General features: G+C 47.4%; 1 protein-coding gene across 4 annotated transcripts in view; it reads right to left on the reverse strand.

The window, feature by feature from the left end:
• Positions 1–17,071, reverse strand: part of LOC111856128 (immunoglobulin superfamily member 3-like) — a 90,006-nt gene that overhangs the window by 14,408 nt on the left and 58,527 nt on the right. For all 4 annotated transcript variants that reach the window (XM_023835845.2, XM_023835855.2, XM_023835829.2 and 1 more), the window contains exons 4-7: positions 12,978–13,394; positions 8,684–9,070; positions 6,556–6,963; positions 3,476–3,877 (exon numbers count right to left, since the gene is read on the reverse strand). In XM_023835845.2, the coding sequence (XP_023691613.2) occupies positions 3,476–3,877; positions 6,556–6,963; positions 8,684–9,070; positions 12,978–13,394 (1,614 nt within the window). The remainder of the gene's footprint in view (positions 1–3,475; positions 3,878–6,555; positions 6,964–8,683; positions 9,071–12,977; positions 13,395–17,071) is intronic.

The raw sequence follows: 17,071 nt of genomic DNA on the forward strand, positions 1-17,071 counted from the left end.
ACAGAGGTGCACGCTGCCACCTGTAGAAGGCAGGGATCCAGATGGGTGAGGATGCTGATCGATGGCACTGGTGAGGGGCATCCGAGTGACCCGGGAATGTTTTCATTATGTCCTGAATACGTTAGTGTAGGCAGCCACAGAGAAAGGGATGCTCACAGAATCAAGTTACAGGAAAAAGAAAAAGATGGCAGGACCTCCAGAGACACAGGAAAAAGGTAAAGTTTCCAGTCTTATCCCTTCGTATTTTTCCGCTATCACATGATGCCACTCTGCACCGTAAATGATTTTTTACCATGAGAGCAACATTCTTACATCCGAGGGACTACGCAACATTTATTTTGGGTTTTCACGGCGCCCAAAGTGCATTTGGGAAGTCAGCTTTAATTAACCCCAAGAACTCAATCAAATCCAGAGGGCTGGCTTCTTCATAAGACAATGATGACAAACTCATATACTCACATCCGTGGGCGTCATCAGTGGGTTAAAACAGCACGGGATGCCGAGGTTTGCATTTTGCGATGGACGGCGATTATTTGAACCACATATAACCCCGGTTTGGTTCACCATCTGCCGCTAGGTCCCAGGAGCGATGTGCCAGGGGGCCTTTTGGCTGGAACATGAACAAAGAGAGTGCGCATCTCTCCCCAAAATGCTCTCAGAACGCCAATTACGGGACACACCATGCCAAAAGTTTGCTTTTCTTCCGGTTTGATTGGAATGGGAGCTGGCATATCTCCAGAAGCATACTGGTGCCGTGTTCAAAATGTCTCCCTTACATAACAGGAGCTCAGAGTAGTTTGTTTACCATATGGAGAGATAATGGTATCTGAGACCTGTTAGGGCACCCATGGTGAGTGGCACAGGTGGGCAGTTCAGGTCCATTTTGTTTCAACCAACCAGATAAGTACTCCAAGACTCATTTTTATACTCAACTGGTTGGTTGAAACAAAATCTTTATTTGGACTTTTATTCTCTGGACCTGAATTACCCACCTCTGGTAAACGATTCATGCAGAACTTTGGGACTACAGAGTCGGGAAGAAAGCCTGCTTATCTGGGCAGTGGGTATAGATCCAGGCTTTGGACAGTACGAGATCACCAATATGACGGCGTGCAGGCAAAATGGCGGACGGTTCATAATCACCCTTCAATCAGAAGCATGCCAGCTCAAATCCCCAGAAATGTCCTCAGGGAACGTAGCTGACTTCTCATGGAGACAACTGGGGAAGCTGTTCCAGGCCCAGCCCAAGGAGAGCACCCAGTTGGGGGGCCCGGCTGAGGTAATTTTACCATGGCAATTATGCGTGGCGGGCCTAGCTGACTTACTTCAGTAAAATATCCAGCTGTATTAATGGTTAAAACTATTACCTCATTGTATATGACAACTAAGTGGCGATATATATTACAGCACTGGAGCAGAGCCGATAGCAAACACTATATAACTGTCACAGTAGCCTAATCTCAGGTGGCTGTAGGCAATTTAAGGCGATTGTCTGGTATATTTAGTCGCCTGAGTAATGAGTCAAAGCTTCAAGGCTATAATATTATGAAACCCGCAGACCTGAGATCGCTTTACTCAAGGCCCCTAAGACCAGCCTCGCTCTGTTGTGTTTAAGACTGTAAAGGGATTAACCTCACTGCGGTTGTAGGTGTATCGCTGTTCCTGGTGTCTAAACTTCTGCAGGAGACTTGAACCACAGGAAAAAGGACAGGACTGTTTACAGCAGACAATCTGACAAATGTACACAAGAAGGAGGAGGGAAGAAAAATGTTCCAAGTATTTTTGACTCGCGACTCGAATGGCGTCTGCGGCTCTGGGTTAGACGAATCAGCACATGGGGCTTGAAGGCCTGCCTTTCACCTGCGCCTCGGTCAACTTGGTGAACCGCTGCTTGATTTTATTCTCTTTATTGCTCCGAAAAAAAAAAAAAAACATATGGTGTACGGAGATAGAAGATCACCCCCCCATGCCAACTTCCAGATGTCCTATTACCCAAAGACACCCCCACACGCTGCACCCAGCTACCAGATGCTGCCGTCCAAAATGTCCTAGATGGACCAAAATTTATTTCTGTAGATGGAAAAAGGAGATCTCCCCGCTTCGATCAAAAAGAAAAGTGATAACTTTATCTAAATGTTCCATAACAAAATACACTATTATGTGGGTGTGGTATTGTATTTAATCAGACACACAAACAAACATACACTGACTACTGTCATACTAACTGGGACTCGTAGAGCAGTTGTGTCCGAACCAAGTTCTCACTGGCTACATGGTGCTCTGAATTTGCTCATACTAAGCTCTAAGCTGCTTTATCAAAGCAATAGTTGTATGTATCCATCCATCCATCCATCCATCCATCTCTAATAGGATCAAGGGCCTGGAGCCCTCCAGGCAAGAGTACATTGTGGGTGGGAGGCCAGTCCATCAGAGGGCATGTACATGCGCGAGGACCCAAACAAACATTGTGGGTGATTCAGAGATGCCGATTAGCATTAGAGGAAACTGGAGTACCAAGACGAAACCCACATGATATGGAAAGAGTATCAAAGCAATGTCTTTTAATAGCAATTCACCCTGTCAGATTGTCTTTAAGCGACATTCTCTGCAGCCTTTCCAGGTCTCAGAAGGTCTGGTGTGTGTGTGTGTGTGTGTGTGTGTGTGTAAGCTGGGGGAGGGGGTGAGACCAATGAAAAGGCACTGGGGTGGGGGACAAGATCACAATAAGGGGATGGGGTGGAAAGAAAGGGGATGAGAGGAACGAGGAGATGAGATCAGTGATGGGGGGGAAAGGAGCAGATCCAAGCAGAGGCTGGCATCCCATAATGACCTCCCCTTCAAAGGGGGGGTATCGAAGCTCCATCAGCCCCCATGCTCAATACGGAGAGGACCACCTCCACAGCGATTACTGGGGGATGATGAAGAGGCAATGGCAGGAGAGCAGAGTGTGACCCCACACTGGTGGGGAATCAGGGCACAGCCGGCCGTCTTATGGCCTAGAAAGGGCCCCCATCCATCACAGACAGAGGGAGCTACCATGCATGGTGTGGAAATACACACAATCACCAACCATTAGTATGTACCTGTGTGCCAATACGGAGATGCTAGCAGATATGAGCATGTTCTGGCATTTACGCTGATATCGTTCAGAGGAGACCCCATTAAAGACTAGCAGCATTTGTGTAGTACAAACACTTTCAGCATATCATCATTTGTGCATTTCCACAAGCCAAAATCGATAAACAAATCCACACTACAGAGTGCAATTGAACACCAAAAAAAAAAAAAAAAGTTTGTTCATGAAATGCTTTTTTTGCTCACTCCTACTCGATAAACCATAAATATCAAAGAACGCTATAAATACCGAAGGCCACACTCATATATCATAAATATCAAAGGATGCGGTGAATATGTTTTGCAGAGGACACCTAAGGGAACGTTGTCTGCTGGAGACACGTCATCATCGAGGACCCACCTGGCTTGAAGACATTGATGCCCAGCAGGTTTGACGTGCGGTTGGCTATCTTGGTCCAGGTGTTGTCGTAGTTTTTCCTCCACAGCTCGGCGGAGCATTGGAAGGTTCCAGACTCCCGCTGGCCAGCTCCGGTCACGCTCAGTCTAAAGTTGCTGTTGGACGGCGACCTCTCGGTGCTGGCGCGAGTGCCCAGGCCGATCTGTTCCTCGCCCCAGCGCAGCGTCCCATCACGTGCAAAGGTCACCAGGTCGCGTAACTCGCCTTCGGGGGGCTGAAAACGCCAGGTGACCGTCACGGGGACATGGGGATTGTAACGTGGCTTTACGATGCACTGCAGGTCGAACGAGTCGCCGTATGTCACGCTGGGTGTCCGCGAAGACGCTGACACAAAAAACGAAGATTCTGGGGACATGGAGAGAAATAAAACGATCCAATTATGTTTGAGCCACGATCGATCGATAAAAACACCATATTAATCTCATTACCTGAAAAGGTCGAGACATTAAACTCGAGTACTGTCTACAGCGACCGCACTGAAGTGACTCATCACCGATAGGAGAGAGATATTCCGTTAAACCAATTAAGCTAGCCCTGCATCCAGGCTTTTCACAGACAAACTGCCAACAATCCCCTATGTATGAGAATAAAGAAGAACGACGACATCAGAGAAGCACCTCAGTGACTTATAATCATCTACTAGGGGATTGTTATAGGAAGATGAAAGTCGTAAACTTTTTGTTTTTAATTAGCATAGGATAGGATAAGAGATTAATTTTCCTCATAACCTACACAACATAATACACAAAGGTCTACATTAAAACCACAGGACAGAACATAAAAAATACAAAGGTAATAATTTCACAAGACAAATCAACTGTAATGACGTTTCTGATTCCACCCGGCGCCTACAATCAAACTAGAAATGGTATACAGATTATGGCCTTAAATCTATGCACTATAGAAGCAAAGGAGATGAAAAAAGAATCTGCACTGTGTCATTCCACAATCAGTCTGCAGTCATCCTGCAATGAACCTGGGCTGAACTATACTGTGCCATTTCACACAGAATCCGTACCGTGGAATTTCACACTGAAACCACTCCATCATTCGGCACAGAATCCACACCATCATTTCACACGGAATCTGCACTGTGCTATTTGACAATGAATCCTCACTGTGCCATTTCACACTGCATCATTCTGCAGTGAACCCACAGTGTCATTTTGCAGTGAATCCGCACTGTGCCATTTCACACTGCATCATTCTGCAGTAAATCCACACTGTCATTCTGAAGTGAATATGCACTGTGCTATTTCACACAGAACCTGTTCTGCATTGTCTACACATTGTTCCCCAAGGTCTTCATCAGTGTGGGGATGAAGGACAATTGGCTGCGGGTTCTACGGGCCACCCACAGTGCATGGGTCGATGGTTCCAAGTGATATAATGCGTGGGTCAGGCTGCCTGCTGGCACTTAGCCCTCCTACACGGCACTGGCTGACCCATGGATAGGCAGAGGCGGATGGACTCATCTGCTGCACTCTGCTTACTGACAGACTGAAGTGGGGATGAAGAAAAGCAGAAATTCAATGTTGATGTTTCCGAAACACGGAAAGCTACAATAAAACCAAGCTTTCAGTCCTTTGGTTCATAAACTTATCTGAGAATTCGGCAAGACAAAGGTTTTGTGAACTGGACTTATTTAATGGATGCAGTTTTCTAGAAGAATGGAGTAAAATGTTTTAAATTTTAAACTTTTTATTTATATCTATTATCTTTTTATCGGTCTTTTCTTTTGTGTCCAGGAACAAGCAAAGGAAAAAAAAGTGTACTGTGCCTTTAAGGCTTGCTTCTGGAATGGTAACATTACCCCCATCCCTTAAAGTTCATCCCCGTCAGTAATGCTGGTGTCTTGACTGTAGTAATACTTCTAAAATTGCCGTTTCAAAAATTCAGAGGGACATGCATAGATCCTATGATCCAAGATGTTCAGTGAACACAAGATTGGCCGTCACCTAACCCTGGCAGACCGTATCATAAATAAAGAGGAGCATAAAATCCCCACAGCAGACATGGGCATAAATATACATCAGTCTCAGGCTAGTTTTGGATGCTGGGGCAGATTTGGGGCATTGCTACTAGTACAAGGTTTTCATTGTTTTCAAAGAATGCAAAATGTTGCTTTACCCAAATCACTGACACAAGAACAAAATAGCTCAATGGAAAACTGGAAATATTCAGTATATTTTTATATAGACCAGCTGCCCAATTACATTGTATTGTTTAGCTAATGCTTTTATCTAAAGCAACTTACAAATATGATAATATATACAGTATAGTCACAAAGTTCACTGGTACAATGCGGCAAACCCTGTTCAAGGGTACTGCAGTAGGGGTACGAGCGATTAAATACCTGATTCGGTATCACTGATAATGTCAAATGTCAGCCAATGAAATTAATGATGTTCATGAATATTCAAAATAATATCTGAATATGCTAATTGCTTGCTTAGGAGTCTCTCTGACCCGAGGGAAGCAATTCAGGAGGTGGTTGTTGTGTGCCAGACACACACACCCAGTCAGGGTTGGAGGACGAGTTAAACTGGTTTTGGCCCATTAACCCTGTCTACAGTTTACACAACAGTGGCTACGAGTTTGTGCTTCTTCATCTTCAGTGTTTGGCATTAAGCTGCTTCCAGCATATCTCCTGAAATTGCAAACCTCAGTAAATTGTGATTCACTGTCCAATCTGACAGACAGCTCCATTCACTTTCCTATGTACATATTTAGCAGACACTGTCATCGAAAGCAACATACATTTTTTGTGAAGGCAGGGTCAGACAGTCCCTGGATGAACTGGGGGTTAAGGGCCTTGCTGAGGGGCTCAACGGTGACATCACTCTGAAGACCCTGGGAATTGAGCTGGCGACCTTCTGATCACAAACAAAGCATTCTAACCCGCTGAGCTACACATCACTGCCATCCCGACCAAAGCTATTGTCACGGCTATGCATATATCACCATAATCTTCATGCAGAGGAGTGGCAGTATAGATGGTCTCTAGAGGAAACTAGTCTCACCAACAGTTTTGATGGTGATGGGCTTGGAAGCTGATCTCTCCCCGATCTTCTCCCAGGTAAGATCTGAGGCCTGGATCCACTCCATGGCCACGCACTTGTACTGGCCCTCGTCGCCGGGTACGGAGTTGTACAACTGCAGGGTGAAAGTGTCGGCGCGCACCCGCTCCGCGCGGATCTCTCCATAGGTGCTGCGCTCGCGGTAGGCAGGGCCCAACCTCACGGTCCCCTCGCGGTCGATGGTCACCACGTCCTGGGTCACGGCGGTGCCCTTCCTGCCCATCCACTGCCAGGTGACCGACACGCTGCCGGTCTTGTCTGTCAGAGCCCTCACAGAGCACGTCAACTGCACTGGCTCCCCCTCCAAGACCTCCGTGGAATTACCGACCAAGAAAACGGTCATGTTGCTTCCTAACAAGGAAGAGGAGAAAGAGGGACTGAATAAATAATTTAAGCTACCTATTTTGTTTAAATTTAGCTTCTATGATTAGGAACACTAATACCTTTGAAATGATTATTATTATTATTCTTCTTATTATCATCACTATCATTATCATTATTATTATTATTCATGATAATAGTAATAATAATAATAAACTGCCATTAAACAAATTTGTTGAGCGATTGTAACTCAAAACAAGTACTTTAACAAGTATAATATTTACTCAGTGGCAGTAAGGTTAACACTGGTATGAGCAATCTGCAAAGCAGATCACTGGTGCGTGAACGGGTGTGTGTGTATGTGTGTGTGTGCGAAGCCATGTGGACTTAGATTAGACCTGGACTGGACTGTGGTGAAAAAAGCAATACCCCTGACTGATGGGGTTCTGGGGCCGTGGCTGTGGAAGCTCATGTAAGACACCAGTGTGAACCGTTCAGGGGCTCATTTTTTCAAAGACAGACGAGTTGGTCATCTTGTGGGTCTGCACCGACACCCCCTTAACATTCAGAGACACGTCTGTTTCTTCAAGGCTGGAGAGGTAATTTAATCCAGCAGTTACATGACATTAAATGTGTGTGTGTGTGTGTGTGTGTATGTGTATATATATATATATATATATATATATATTATATATATCATGCCCCTGATGTAGAGGAAATTGGTATTTTCATAACACAAGGGCGGCTGTGAGCTTGTCACATCCGATTGAATTTTATGTTGTGAAATAAACGCCTTTTTCAAAACGCCAGCTTAAGAACCAAAACGCAGATGCTAATTCGATGTAATTCCTCTCGTCACATTCATCCATCATAAGCATCTGTTGATGCTCGCACAAATTTGACTTATTCGACGGCATCATTTAACTTCTAAGCCTCCGCCAGAATCAAAAGCTACGCTTACAGGGCATAAATGCAAGATCCCGGTGAGCACAGACGACGGGATGACCGAATGTCATGTGCAGACAAATCAGGATGCGTCAAACGAGTGTGCTTGAAAGCCCAGAGAGTCAACATTATATTGAGCTTAGTAGCAACGAATGTCACTTTTAATGCAGCACAGTGAATTTGCTCCTACCGAGGTGGAACAAAGGCATTAACGGATCGGGGGCAAATCGTAAACAACACAGAGGCTGGAAAGCCAGCTGGTCCCCGGGCGTGAGACACGAGTTTAATATTCATATTGCCGATAGCGTGCAGAGATGGGGAAAACATTCAGCCAATGGGAAACATTGCGCTTTAGCCGATATTCCTTAATCACAATCAGAATGGAGAGCACCGTATGGAAAATGGAGGGAGAGATCACACCATCAAATGGTGTCATGGTTGTGTGTGGATATTTATGAAAATCCCTTTGAGGCCCGATGAAGTTTAGGTGGTAGGAGGAGCCTAATCGAGTCAAATCAATGTTTTTTTTGGCATACACACAGTTATGCTAAGTACAATGTGCAGAAAAACGGCTGCCTGTCACTGTAACACTGCTAAAAGGGGGCATACGTATAGTGTCAAGACATTAAACAATAAATAATCATCATAAATATCCAGAGTGTGCAATTAGCAGTGAAGTGAAGGGTCATAGGGCAAAAAGTATAAGAATAAGAATTTACATATGTAAGCTGTATGTGTGCCATTACATTGTAGAAATGTAACGTTCTTTTGGACCATTGGAGAGGCACCCGGAGGTGTTACTCACGTAGCGGCTGGACAGTGATCTGCACATTGCGGGACCTCTTGGTGCGGTCGATGAAGTCGCCTGTGGGGGTCTTCTCCCTCTCGGTGACCCGGCAGATGTACTTGCCGGAGTCCTCCACACGTAGGCGCTGCAGCCTCAGCAGGTAGATGGCGGCGCTCTCCTTGCGCACGGTGATCTGGCCGGCGGCTTCGCGTGCCACGTAATCGGCGCCTAGAACGGGCACGGCATTGGGACCCACGACCGCCACCGGCGAGCTGCTGAACACCCACGACACGGAGAAGTAGCGGTCCGGAACATTCTGCGCGTCGATGGCGCATCGCAGCTCCAAGGGCTCCCCCGTGGTGTAGGAGCGGCGCTCCGTGCTCACCTGGATGCCGAAATCCCTGTCTGGGGGGGCAGAGGGGGACAAAGGAGTCATTCACTGAAGCCACACCCACCTACATCCACAATCATACAGCCCTGCAAGACTGATTATTGGACTGTACTGGTGCTCATGGCTGGAAGCACAGCGTATCAGTGCATATGGACAATATTTAGGATACCTTCTTCCAAACTGCAGCATTTGTGGCTGGACTGCAATAAACAGCAACCTGCCCAACCACTGCACTCCACTGCATTGCACACTGTCTTTAACATTCCACTTCTGCTCATTATCTACTTTTGCTATTATTTGTATACATTTATCATCACTGCATCGCCTATTTATTGTCGTCTAATTATTATATTGCATGGTCTTGTCCTGCACATGCTGACACTTAAACTGCTTTGCTTTTAGTGTGGATTTTGTAGTTACAGTAATTTTCATGCTGTTTTCTTTAAAACTATCCATAGTCAAATATATATTAATTAAGCATAGTCATATATATTTTGAAGATAGGTTGTTCTCGAGATGAGACATGATTCTTGTTATAGCTCAATTTGTATAAAACATGCAGTTACTATGTTTTGCCTTTGTGTGGCATTAATGTCCCTCTATAGGCCTGACCTCTTCTCTGCAACTGTGGCATAAGAATTTCACCGTATTCTTCCAAACACAGGTGACAATAACACTTGAAACTTGTTAAACAAGCTATCCTTCCTGTTTCATTTCCTCTGGCTGTTATTTTTTTTCTTACACATGTAATTTTCACAGAGGTGTTAAGTCATTCTGGGCCATGCTGTTTGGAGAGGGTGCCGCATAAACCGACAGAATGGAATACAAATGGAAATTTTGAAATTATGAAAGAACAATCACTCTTATTTCAAGAAATATGTGTTTCTTAAAAGGCTGGATCATGCTCGGCTTTTGCGCTGGAGTCTCCGTGAACCTGGATCAGCAATGGTGCAGTGTGCATGCGTTAGCATTCCAAGGAAGTACCAAAGGCCAAATTGGGGGGCGGGTGCAGTGAAATCATAACCAGTGATTCTAGTTCAAAAACAACATGAGGAATCATACAAACAAAAAATGAACAGGCAAACCCTTATGGAAAAGCTATTAAAATCTCAAGTTAATATGGGCAATGGACTTCAGTGATGTTTTATATATGCTAGACTCCACAAATTAGTAGGAATATAGGATTCTATTCCTGAACTTCCAGTGAATTCCAGCAATAAAACTGGCAGTAGCAGCTGCAGGAGAGTGCAGAAACGTGTCGGGAAGCGGAACGCTCTTCCTCGGAAGCCACAAAAGTCCCCCCACCCTTCTTCATCTTTCCAACGCTCCTCTGATTTGACGACTTTGAAGCTATTTTCAGGTGGCCGCTCCGTCTCCATCCGAATCCCAGCGGTAAAGAAAGATGCCGACTTCCCTTAACAAGGCACCATGACGACTCCGAGTGCGACATTACCGCTTGCATCTCGCCGGCGAAATGCCGACACGTGCAGTGTAGGTGTGGGAGAGGAAGTACGTGAGGGAGGGAAGCAGCGGTCATCCCAATTCGGCTCACGCGCCCAACCGCACGGCTCTGTGATCTCGGCGGCTACTGATAGATGCTGAGGCTTCACTCGTTCTTTAATGAAAAGATATGAGAGGGCTAATGAAGCCCCCCCCCCATGTTACGGATTTCACCCGTCCACTGGAAACGCTTCAGGACGTCACAGTAAGCCCAAAGCTGGTAATTCTGAATTGTGGGAATGCTGTGTTAACATCAGGAAGGCCGGAGCTGTTAGGTTTACACTTGCAGTCATTAACACTTTGAATATGTTCTTCGACTGAATATCCCCTAATGCGGGGCTCTACAAATCTGGACCTCGATTCCAAATCCAGGCCGTGTTTTCAGTTCTTCCAGGTAGTTCAAAGTAGCTCAGGTAGTCAGTCACACTTGGCTCACAAGTAAAGAAAGGCTAGAAAATCAACAGTGCTCGGACCTTGATGGCCATGATTTTCATCCGAAACGCAAATGCTTCTGTTCCTGACTGATATGGTCAAGAAGGCTGATGGTCAATCACACCGGGAAACGTGAATAAGGTGCAATTTAATATTGCTTGTGAATCCGAATGGAAAATGATGAAACAGTCAAGGGGAGATTTAAGGGTTAAACCAGCCAGCGACTATGGCCCCAGCAGTTATTTAATTTATTTAGAAAATTTCTTGCGTCTTTGAAATGTGCAGATTTGATTTCGATTGACATCAGCGGCAGTAGCCGTGAAAGAAAAGAATGTGCCCTCCACTTAAATAATAAAACAAAAATCTCGGTCGATGTGTGACTCACAGGCCGACGTGTGGACAGCCTCCGCCGTCCTCGTTCTGGATCTTTCTAGCCTGTCAAGGGCACACATTTTTTAAGGGGAGAGTGAAAGCCGCGTCCTCCTCCCTGCTAACGACGTAAGAGTGGATATTCTATCTTTTCAATGGTTAAGGCTAACTGCGAGCCATGGGAATAACATGGGAAGTGACTAAAATGGTAATATTTCCTTTCGTAAAGGTTTTAACTCTAATTCTGGTACAAGTTACTTGCACTAAACTCAAAAACGATGCCTGACTGATGTATCAGACACCAGAGAGCTCAGACCCACTAATTGGATGATGCAGCTCTGATCCTGAACACAATTTCGCATCGATACTGTGGTGAATAATTCACAACAAACTGGTGTAATGAGGGGGAAGTGGCCGCGTGCTTAGCAGACCCCATCCTGCAACACACACATCACCATGGTGGGCCGGGGGGGCGGGGGGGGACGGACGACCTGTGTTAATGCTGTTCCAACAGAGATGACTCAGGGGCTGCTACTGTCCCGCCCCCCTGGCGGATTTATGGAAAAGAACCAGCATCTCTGGGTCCTACAGGAAACATAATCACGAGTCGGTGTGTCGGGTTTCGTGTCAGAGATGAAGAAAAATAATAGAGTGTCTGAAGAAGACAGAACAAACGAAGGAAATGACTTTGTTCAGACATGAGTGGGGGGGAGGGGGCTCTCTAAAAGCCCTGCAGATCTGACCCCTGAACTGACAGCAAACTCCAGGGGAAGATGGACTCGCTACCATCCGCTCTGAACTGGAGATTAGATTCCGAGACGCCTGCAAAGATCCCCGCAAAGATTAACTAGCCGACGTTAATCTTAATATCTGCATCACATTTAGGTCAACAGGGGGATTCTATATAAAACAGATGCTTAGCATTGCATATTAGCTGTGGATGTGCGCAGGGATGGCAGACACTGTACAAGAGCCACATTGTAAATTCAGTTTAATAGTCTTTGAAGGCCTCAAACATCCCAGCTGCTCCAAACCCTTAACTGCTAATAACAAAAGACTGATAATATTCCAGCAGCCTCTCCGGTTACGCCGCTGATGCCTTTACACAAAGACACTGGACTGCCTGCCATTATCCAGCTGGACATTTTACTGTTCAGCTGTTCATGGTATAAGTGCTTCTCTATATGGTTATGAATCCATGTCCTTACACCAATAAACTACCTTCTCCCTGCACTTACGTTAAAAGCAGCTGGTCATCATTGAGTGAGATGAGCTTCCCTGCCTGAGTAAGAGTTAAAATAATGGTAGCAAAGTTATTTTAAATGCAAGTGAGAATAAATCCTTATTCATAACTGCGCATCACCAACAATCCTCTTAACCAGTGTGGGGTGAAATTAAATTATAGTGATTCGTTTGGGTTTACCTTGTATGTAGTCAAAGCTACTAATTCTGTCATTTGAAGTCAAAATCGGTCAGTTGAACTGCTCTATTTCGATTTAGAGAGATTGGGTTGATGAAATTTACCACATCAGGGGTGATTCTAGGTTTTGTAAGGTATAACGGAAGCCATAATTCATACAGATTTACCACAACCATAGTCATCAGTATCCCCAAACATACCTGTGGGCTGCACCTTCACCATGGTCTTCTCTGACTGCTTCCGGGTCATGGCATACCAGGACTGGTCTGGATCTTGGATCCACTCCGCCGCCTCGCAGTAAAGCAGCCCCTGGTCGGCCGGCTGCAGCCGGTAGATGCTGAGCCTGTAGGAGGCGCTGCTGGTCTTGTCCAGCCGCAGGTCCCCAAAGGCGAAGCGCTGTTTGTAGGGGTTGCCAGCGCGGAGCACGAAGTCCCGCGAGAGCGTGACCAGGTCCTGTGGGGGTGAGTCGCGCTCCGGCGAGCGCAGGAACCAGCCCACGGACAGGTGGCTGTGCTGGGATGTCTGGCGCGTGACCTCACAGGTCAGTTGAAGGGTGTCGCCCTCCACCTTGTTCAGGCTCTGGGCAACCGATGTCACGCTCAGGGTGTCGGGAATCACTGGGGAGAGAGACGAGACACGGGGACATCAGAGCCATAGCACGGCGGTTGGGGACAGGACCAGATTAATGCCTATAAGCCCCTGTAAACATCAAGGCCCCACCCAACCTAAAATGGAAGCGCTAGTAAAATCAGCAGCACCTAAGTGTCCATGCTTATGTCAGACTAGGGCCCCTCGATAGGTATTCCGGCCCTGGGTGGATATAGAAGTCTAAGGAAGCGCAGACAATCTGTACTGGATGTTTTTATGCCTATTTGCATCTAGGAGAAACTTAAAGCCTTCAGTTCTCAGCTTTTGTGAGGAGAGAGTTTTCCTTAATCTTTTCTACGATCCACTGGCTGTACTTCTCGCTTTCCCAAGCGAACGTCCTGCCGCGTCTGGGCCTTCGGTACCTATCTCATCCGCAGAATGGCTGTGGTGACTCATAGTGCATGTTTTGCTTTTTTTGTTTTGTTTTCCCTTTTGTATTTTATGATTGCTGAGGGGAGTCGTCTCTGATTAAGCAAGTGGTTTTTTTTGGGGGGGGGGGGGGGGTTGCGAGGGGATGAGACAGCTAGAAGCCCTGGGGGGCTGTTTACCCGCTCGGTGCTGCACAACCACTTTAGTTCATGACTGTCCATTCACACACTTCCCGCGCCAGTGTGGAAATCCCCAAATCCTGCACACGGCGCTATCTGCGTCGAGGGAGATCAGCTCTCTCCTCCCCTGAGAAAGAACTGCAGAGATTTTATGATACGCCTTGCTTCCTCACTACTCAATCACTGCCTCGCGCTAAGCCAGGGAGGAGGATCAGCAGCCACCAGGTGTCATCGCAAGTACCAGCCAAATTCGGCTGAGCGAGCTGAACCCAGAGACATCTGACACTTTCCCCAGCTAATACCAGAATTTATAACTGAAAAGTCAGATCATACTGCAGATCCACCGGTCCATCAGAGGATTAAACCACTTCACCAGCAGTTAAAGCTGTTCAATGTAGGGCATGTAGAGATTCTGAATCACAAATCAAGTCAAGGTGAACGGCTGGTAAACCTTATAACATGTCAATCATGTTTATATTTGTTTATCTGTGGAAGGATCTTCTGTTTTTCTAAATTGTTAATAAAAAGCGAAGACAAGAGAACAGCAGCTAATTTGACTGATCCTGCAAATACAAAGGGTAGAAGACAGAGGTTAAAATAGCAGGAAACACTGGGTGGGAAAAACCTAGAAAATCAAGGTAAATAAAACAGACAAATGTCAGGATGAAAAAAAAAAGTTAACCTTTCCAGAGGCATATTTTCTAGGTATCTACAGTATGAGGGCTTCTCTGGAGGTCCACTACCAAGAGTATGGGCAAGGAAGTAAGAGACCAGACTGCGGCCTGTAGGGGGCACTATTACATGCTGTATGTACATATACACTACGGGTAATTCAGAGATGACAAATTACCTTATTAACATAAGGGAAAACATGTAATCTCCATACAAACAGTTGGCGTGGGAACTGAACCTTCAACCCAGGAGGTGGAGAGACACCCAATGCAACCATGCTGCCCAGAAGCGTTCAAAACAGTTTCTGCATTCAAATGATCTGACTGATCTGATGTTCCATTTGGGAGCGTTTGCTGGGGAGGGGGGTGGTACCTATACAACAGTGTGAATCATACCACGTCGGTTTTGCTAAGGTGATGTGAAATTTGTCATGTGAGGCTCATGACTTTGTCCCCATCAATCAGCCAAGAGAGGCGAGAGAGCCAATCGGGAATCGGCCTGGAAGTGTTAGGATGCCCACTGACAAGTCCTTTGAGTCTACATTAGCGCTGAGTCACTGCTGAGGCCAAGTGACGTCAGGAAAGGTTCAGGCGAGGGGTGAGCAGGCGAGGGTGGCGTGGGAGCCAGGAGTCGGGTCGTGACAAACGCTCACTGGGCTATTGTCCCGTAGGTTGCGATGAGGTCACCGTTTTGAGACATCCCTTGGCACCTGCCTGACATCTGTCTGTGTGTTGGCCCCCAGCCCGTAAACCAGTAACCGGGGGGTGGAGGTGGCGGGGGTGTTGAGGTGTCACTTGTCTGACGAGAGATCTTCCAGCGGAAGACCTAAGAAGAGGGAGTAAATCAAAGCAGGCTGCTCCTGGACGAAAATGCGATGGAGCAAATGAGCAAACATCACAAGACCGGCCCTCGCTGGCAGCAGGAAGAGAGCAGACCGTCTCCACGGCGATTCAGGTACATCCTTTCTGCAGCTCCCCTCTGTTCAGCCTCCCAAAAATAGCCATTTGACGGGGGAGCGTAGACACCATCTGTGGAGCCGTGCATCAGGCCGCCAGGGCTCCGGAGGGGCTGTGAAAGGACGCCCCCCATAGGCTGTTTGTGCACGTGTTTGTCACAGACAGGAGGGGGACAGGGGACAGCGGACGATTAATTAAGAGGGCGATGCGGCTCGTTAAGTGGCTGGCAATCAAATCAGGAGACAGACAGGGGTTGAGAGTTAGGGGGGGGAAGCAGGAGATTCTCACACTCGTATGAGTTGTTCAGCGGAGGGCATCGTGGGTTCCTGTCAGGGGCGTGTCACTAAAGCAGCTGCCATGTTTGTAAGCCTTACTGTACCCAGAGAAAAAAGCCTTCATCAGGATCACCAGTAATCCATCCATCCATCCATCTCCCAGCTGCTCGTCGCAGGAGGGGGGGCTCTTGCCATTAATGTGGCTCCAATCCCACTACAGAGGAAGCGATAGTGCCGTCCTGGCCACGGCAAGGAGCAGCAAACTTGACGGCCAAGCAGAACGGTCACCCTGACCAGAGCAGAGGGCAGCAGCCGGTCGGGCCGGTGATGGATGTAGCGTTCGATGGCCAAGGGGTCCAAAGCAGCACGACGCCGCCGTCTGTGATCATGTGGGGTGAGGACATGCCACGGGCTGCCGGATGGGACACAGGCACAACCTTCGAAGGATGCAGGGGGAGGGGCAGGCCATGGCCGCAAGCCAATAGGCAACACCAGGGGTGTACGAGGGGCCACAGGGACACTGACCCCAGCTGAAAACTGATTGGCCTGTTGTCCTGTCACTCACTGAATCAAAACATATCACTGGCTAATAAGGTTGGCTCCTCTGTGTGAATTATGCCCCACCCCCCAAAAAAAAAAAAAAACATAAATAATAATTAAAAAATACTTTAATCGCTACCGGGCAAGACCGCTCTCAGACGAGCTCTGAGATGCTGGGGGGGGGGGGGGGGGGGGGGGGGCACGGAGTTACCGCCTACAGAGCCCGGCACACGCGTGTGTGAGGTGGCAGTGAGGTGGCCGGGGGATACTGAGTCACGCTTTGGGATGCTCGCCGCTCTGCGCTATGGGGGAGTCTGCGTCGGCGGCTAGAGAGACCGCCAGCCGCACACACCGCCCCCCCTCCCCCCAAACGGGCACGGCAGCCTGGAATGGCTCTCCCGGTCCCTGTTCCGAGGAAGCTTCCGGAAGCTGCCCAGAATACAGAGCGAGAGACTCCATCAGCCTCAGCCCTGTGCAGCCTTACGAGGGGAAACAGACGAGATAAGAACCTTGGGAAAGCCCACGGCACGAAAGCGGCGGAAAAAGGATGCGTCCCCCCTCCCCAGGGGCAGGGGGGGTCAGCGGGAAGCGGCCTCAGCTGATGGAAAAGTGGGTAACTAACCTGAAAAGGGAACTGAAAATGAGCAATAACCAG

The sequence above is a fragment of the Paramormyrops kingsleyae genome, chromosome 1, assembly GCF_048594095.1.
Source record: "Paramormyrops kingsleyae isolate MSU_618 chromosome 1, PKINGS_0.4, whole genome shotgun sequence".
Taxonomy (NCBI): domain Eukaryota; kingdom Metazoa; phylum Chordata; class Actinopteri; order Osteoglossiformes; family Mormyridae; genus Paramormyrops; species Paramormyrops kingsleyae.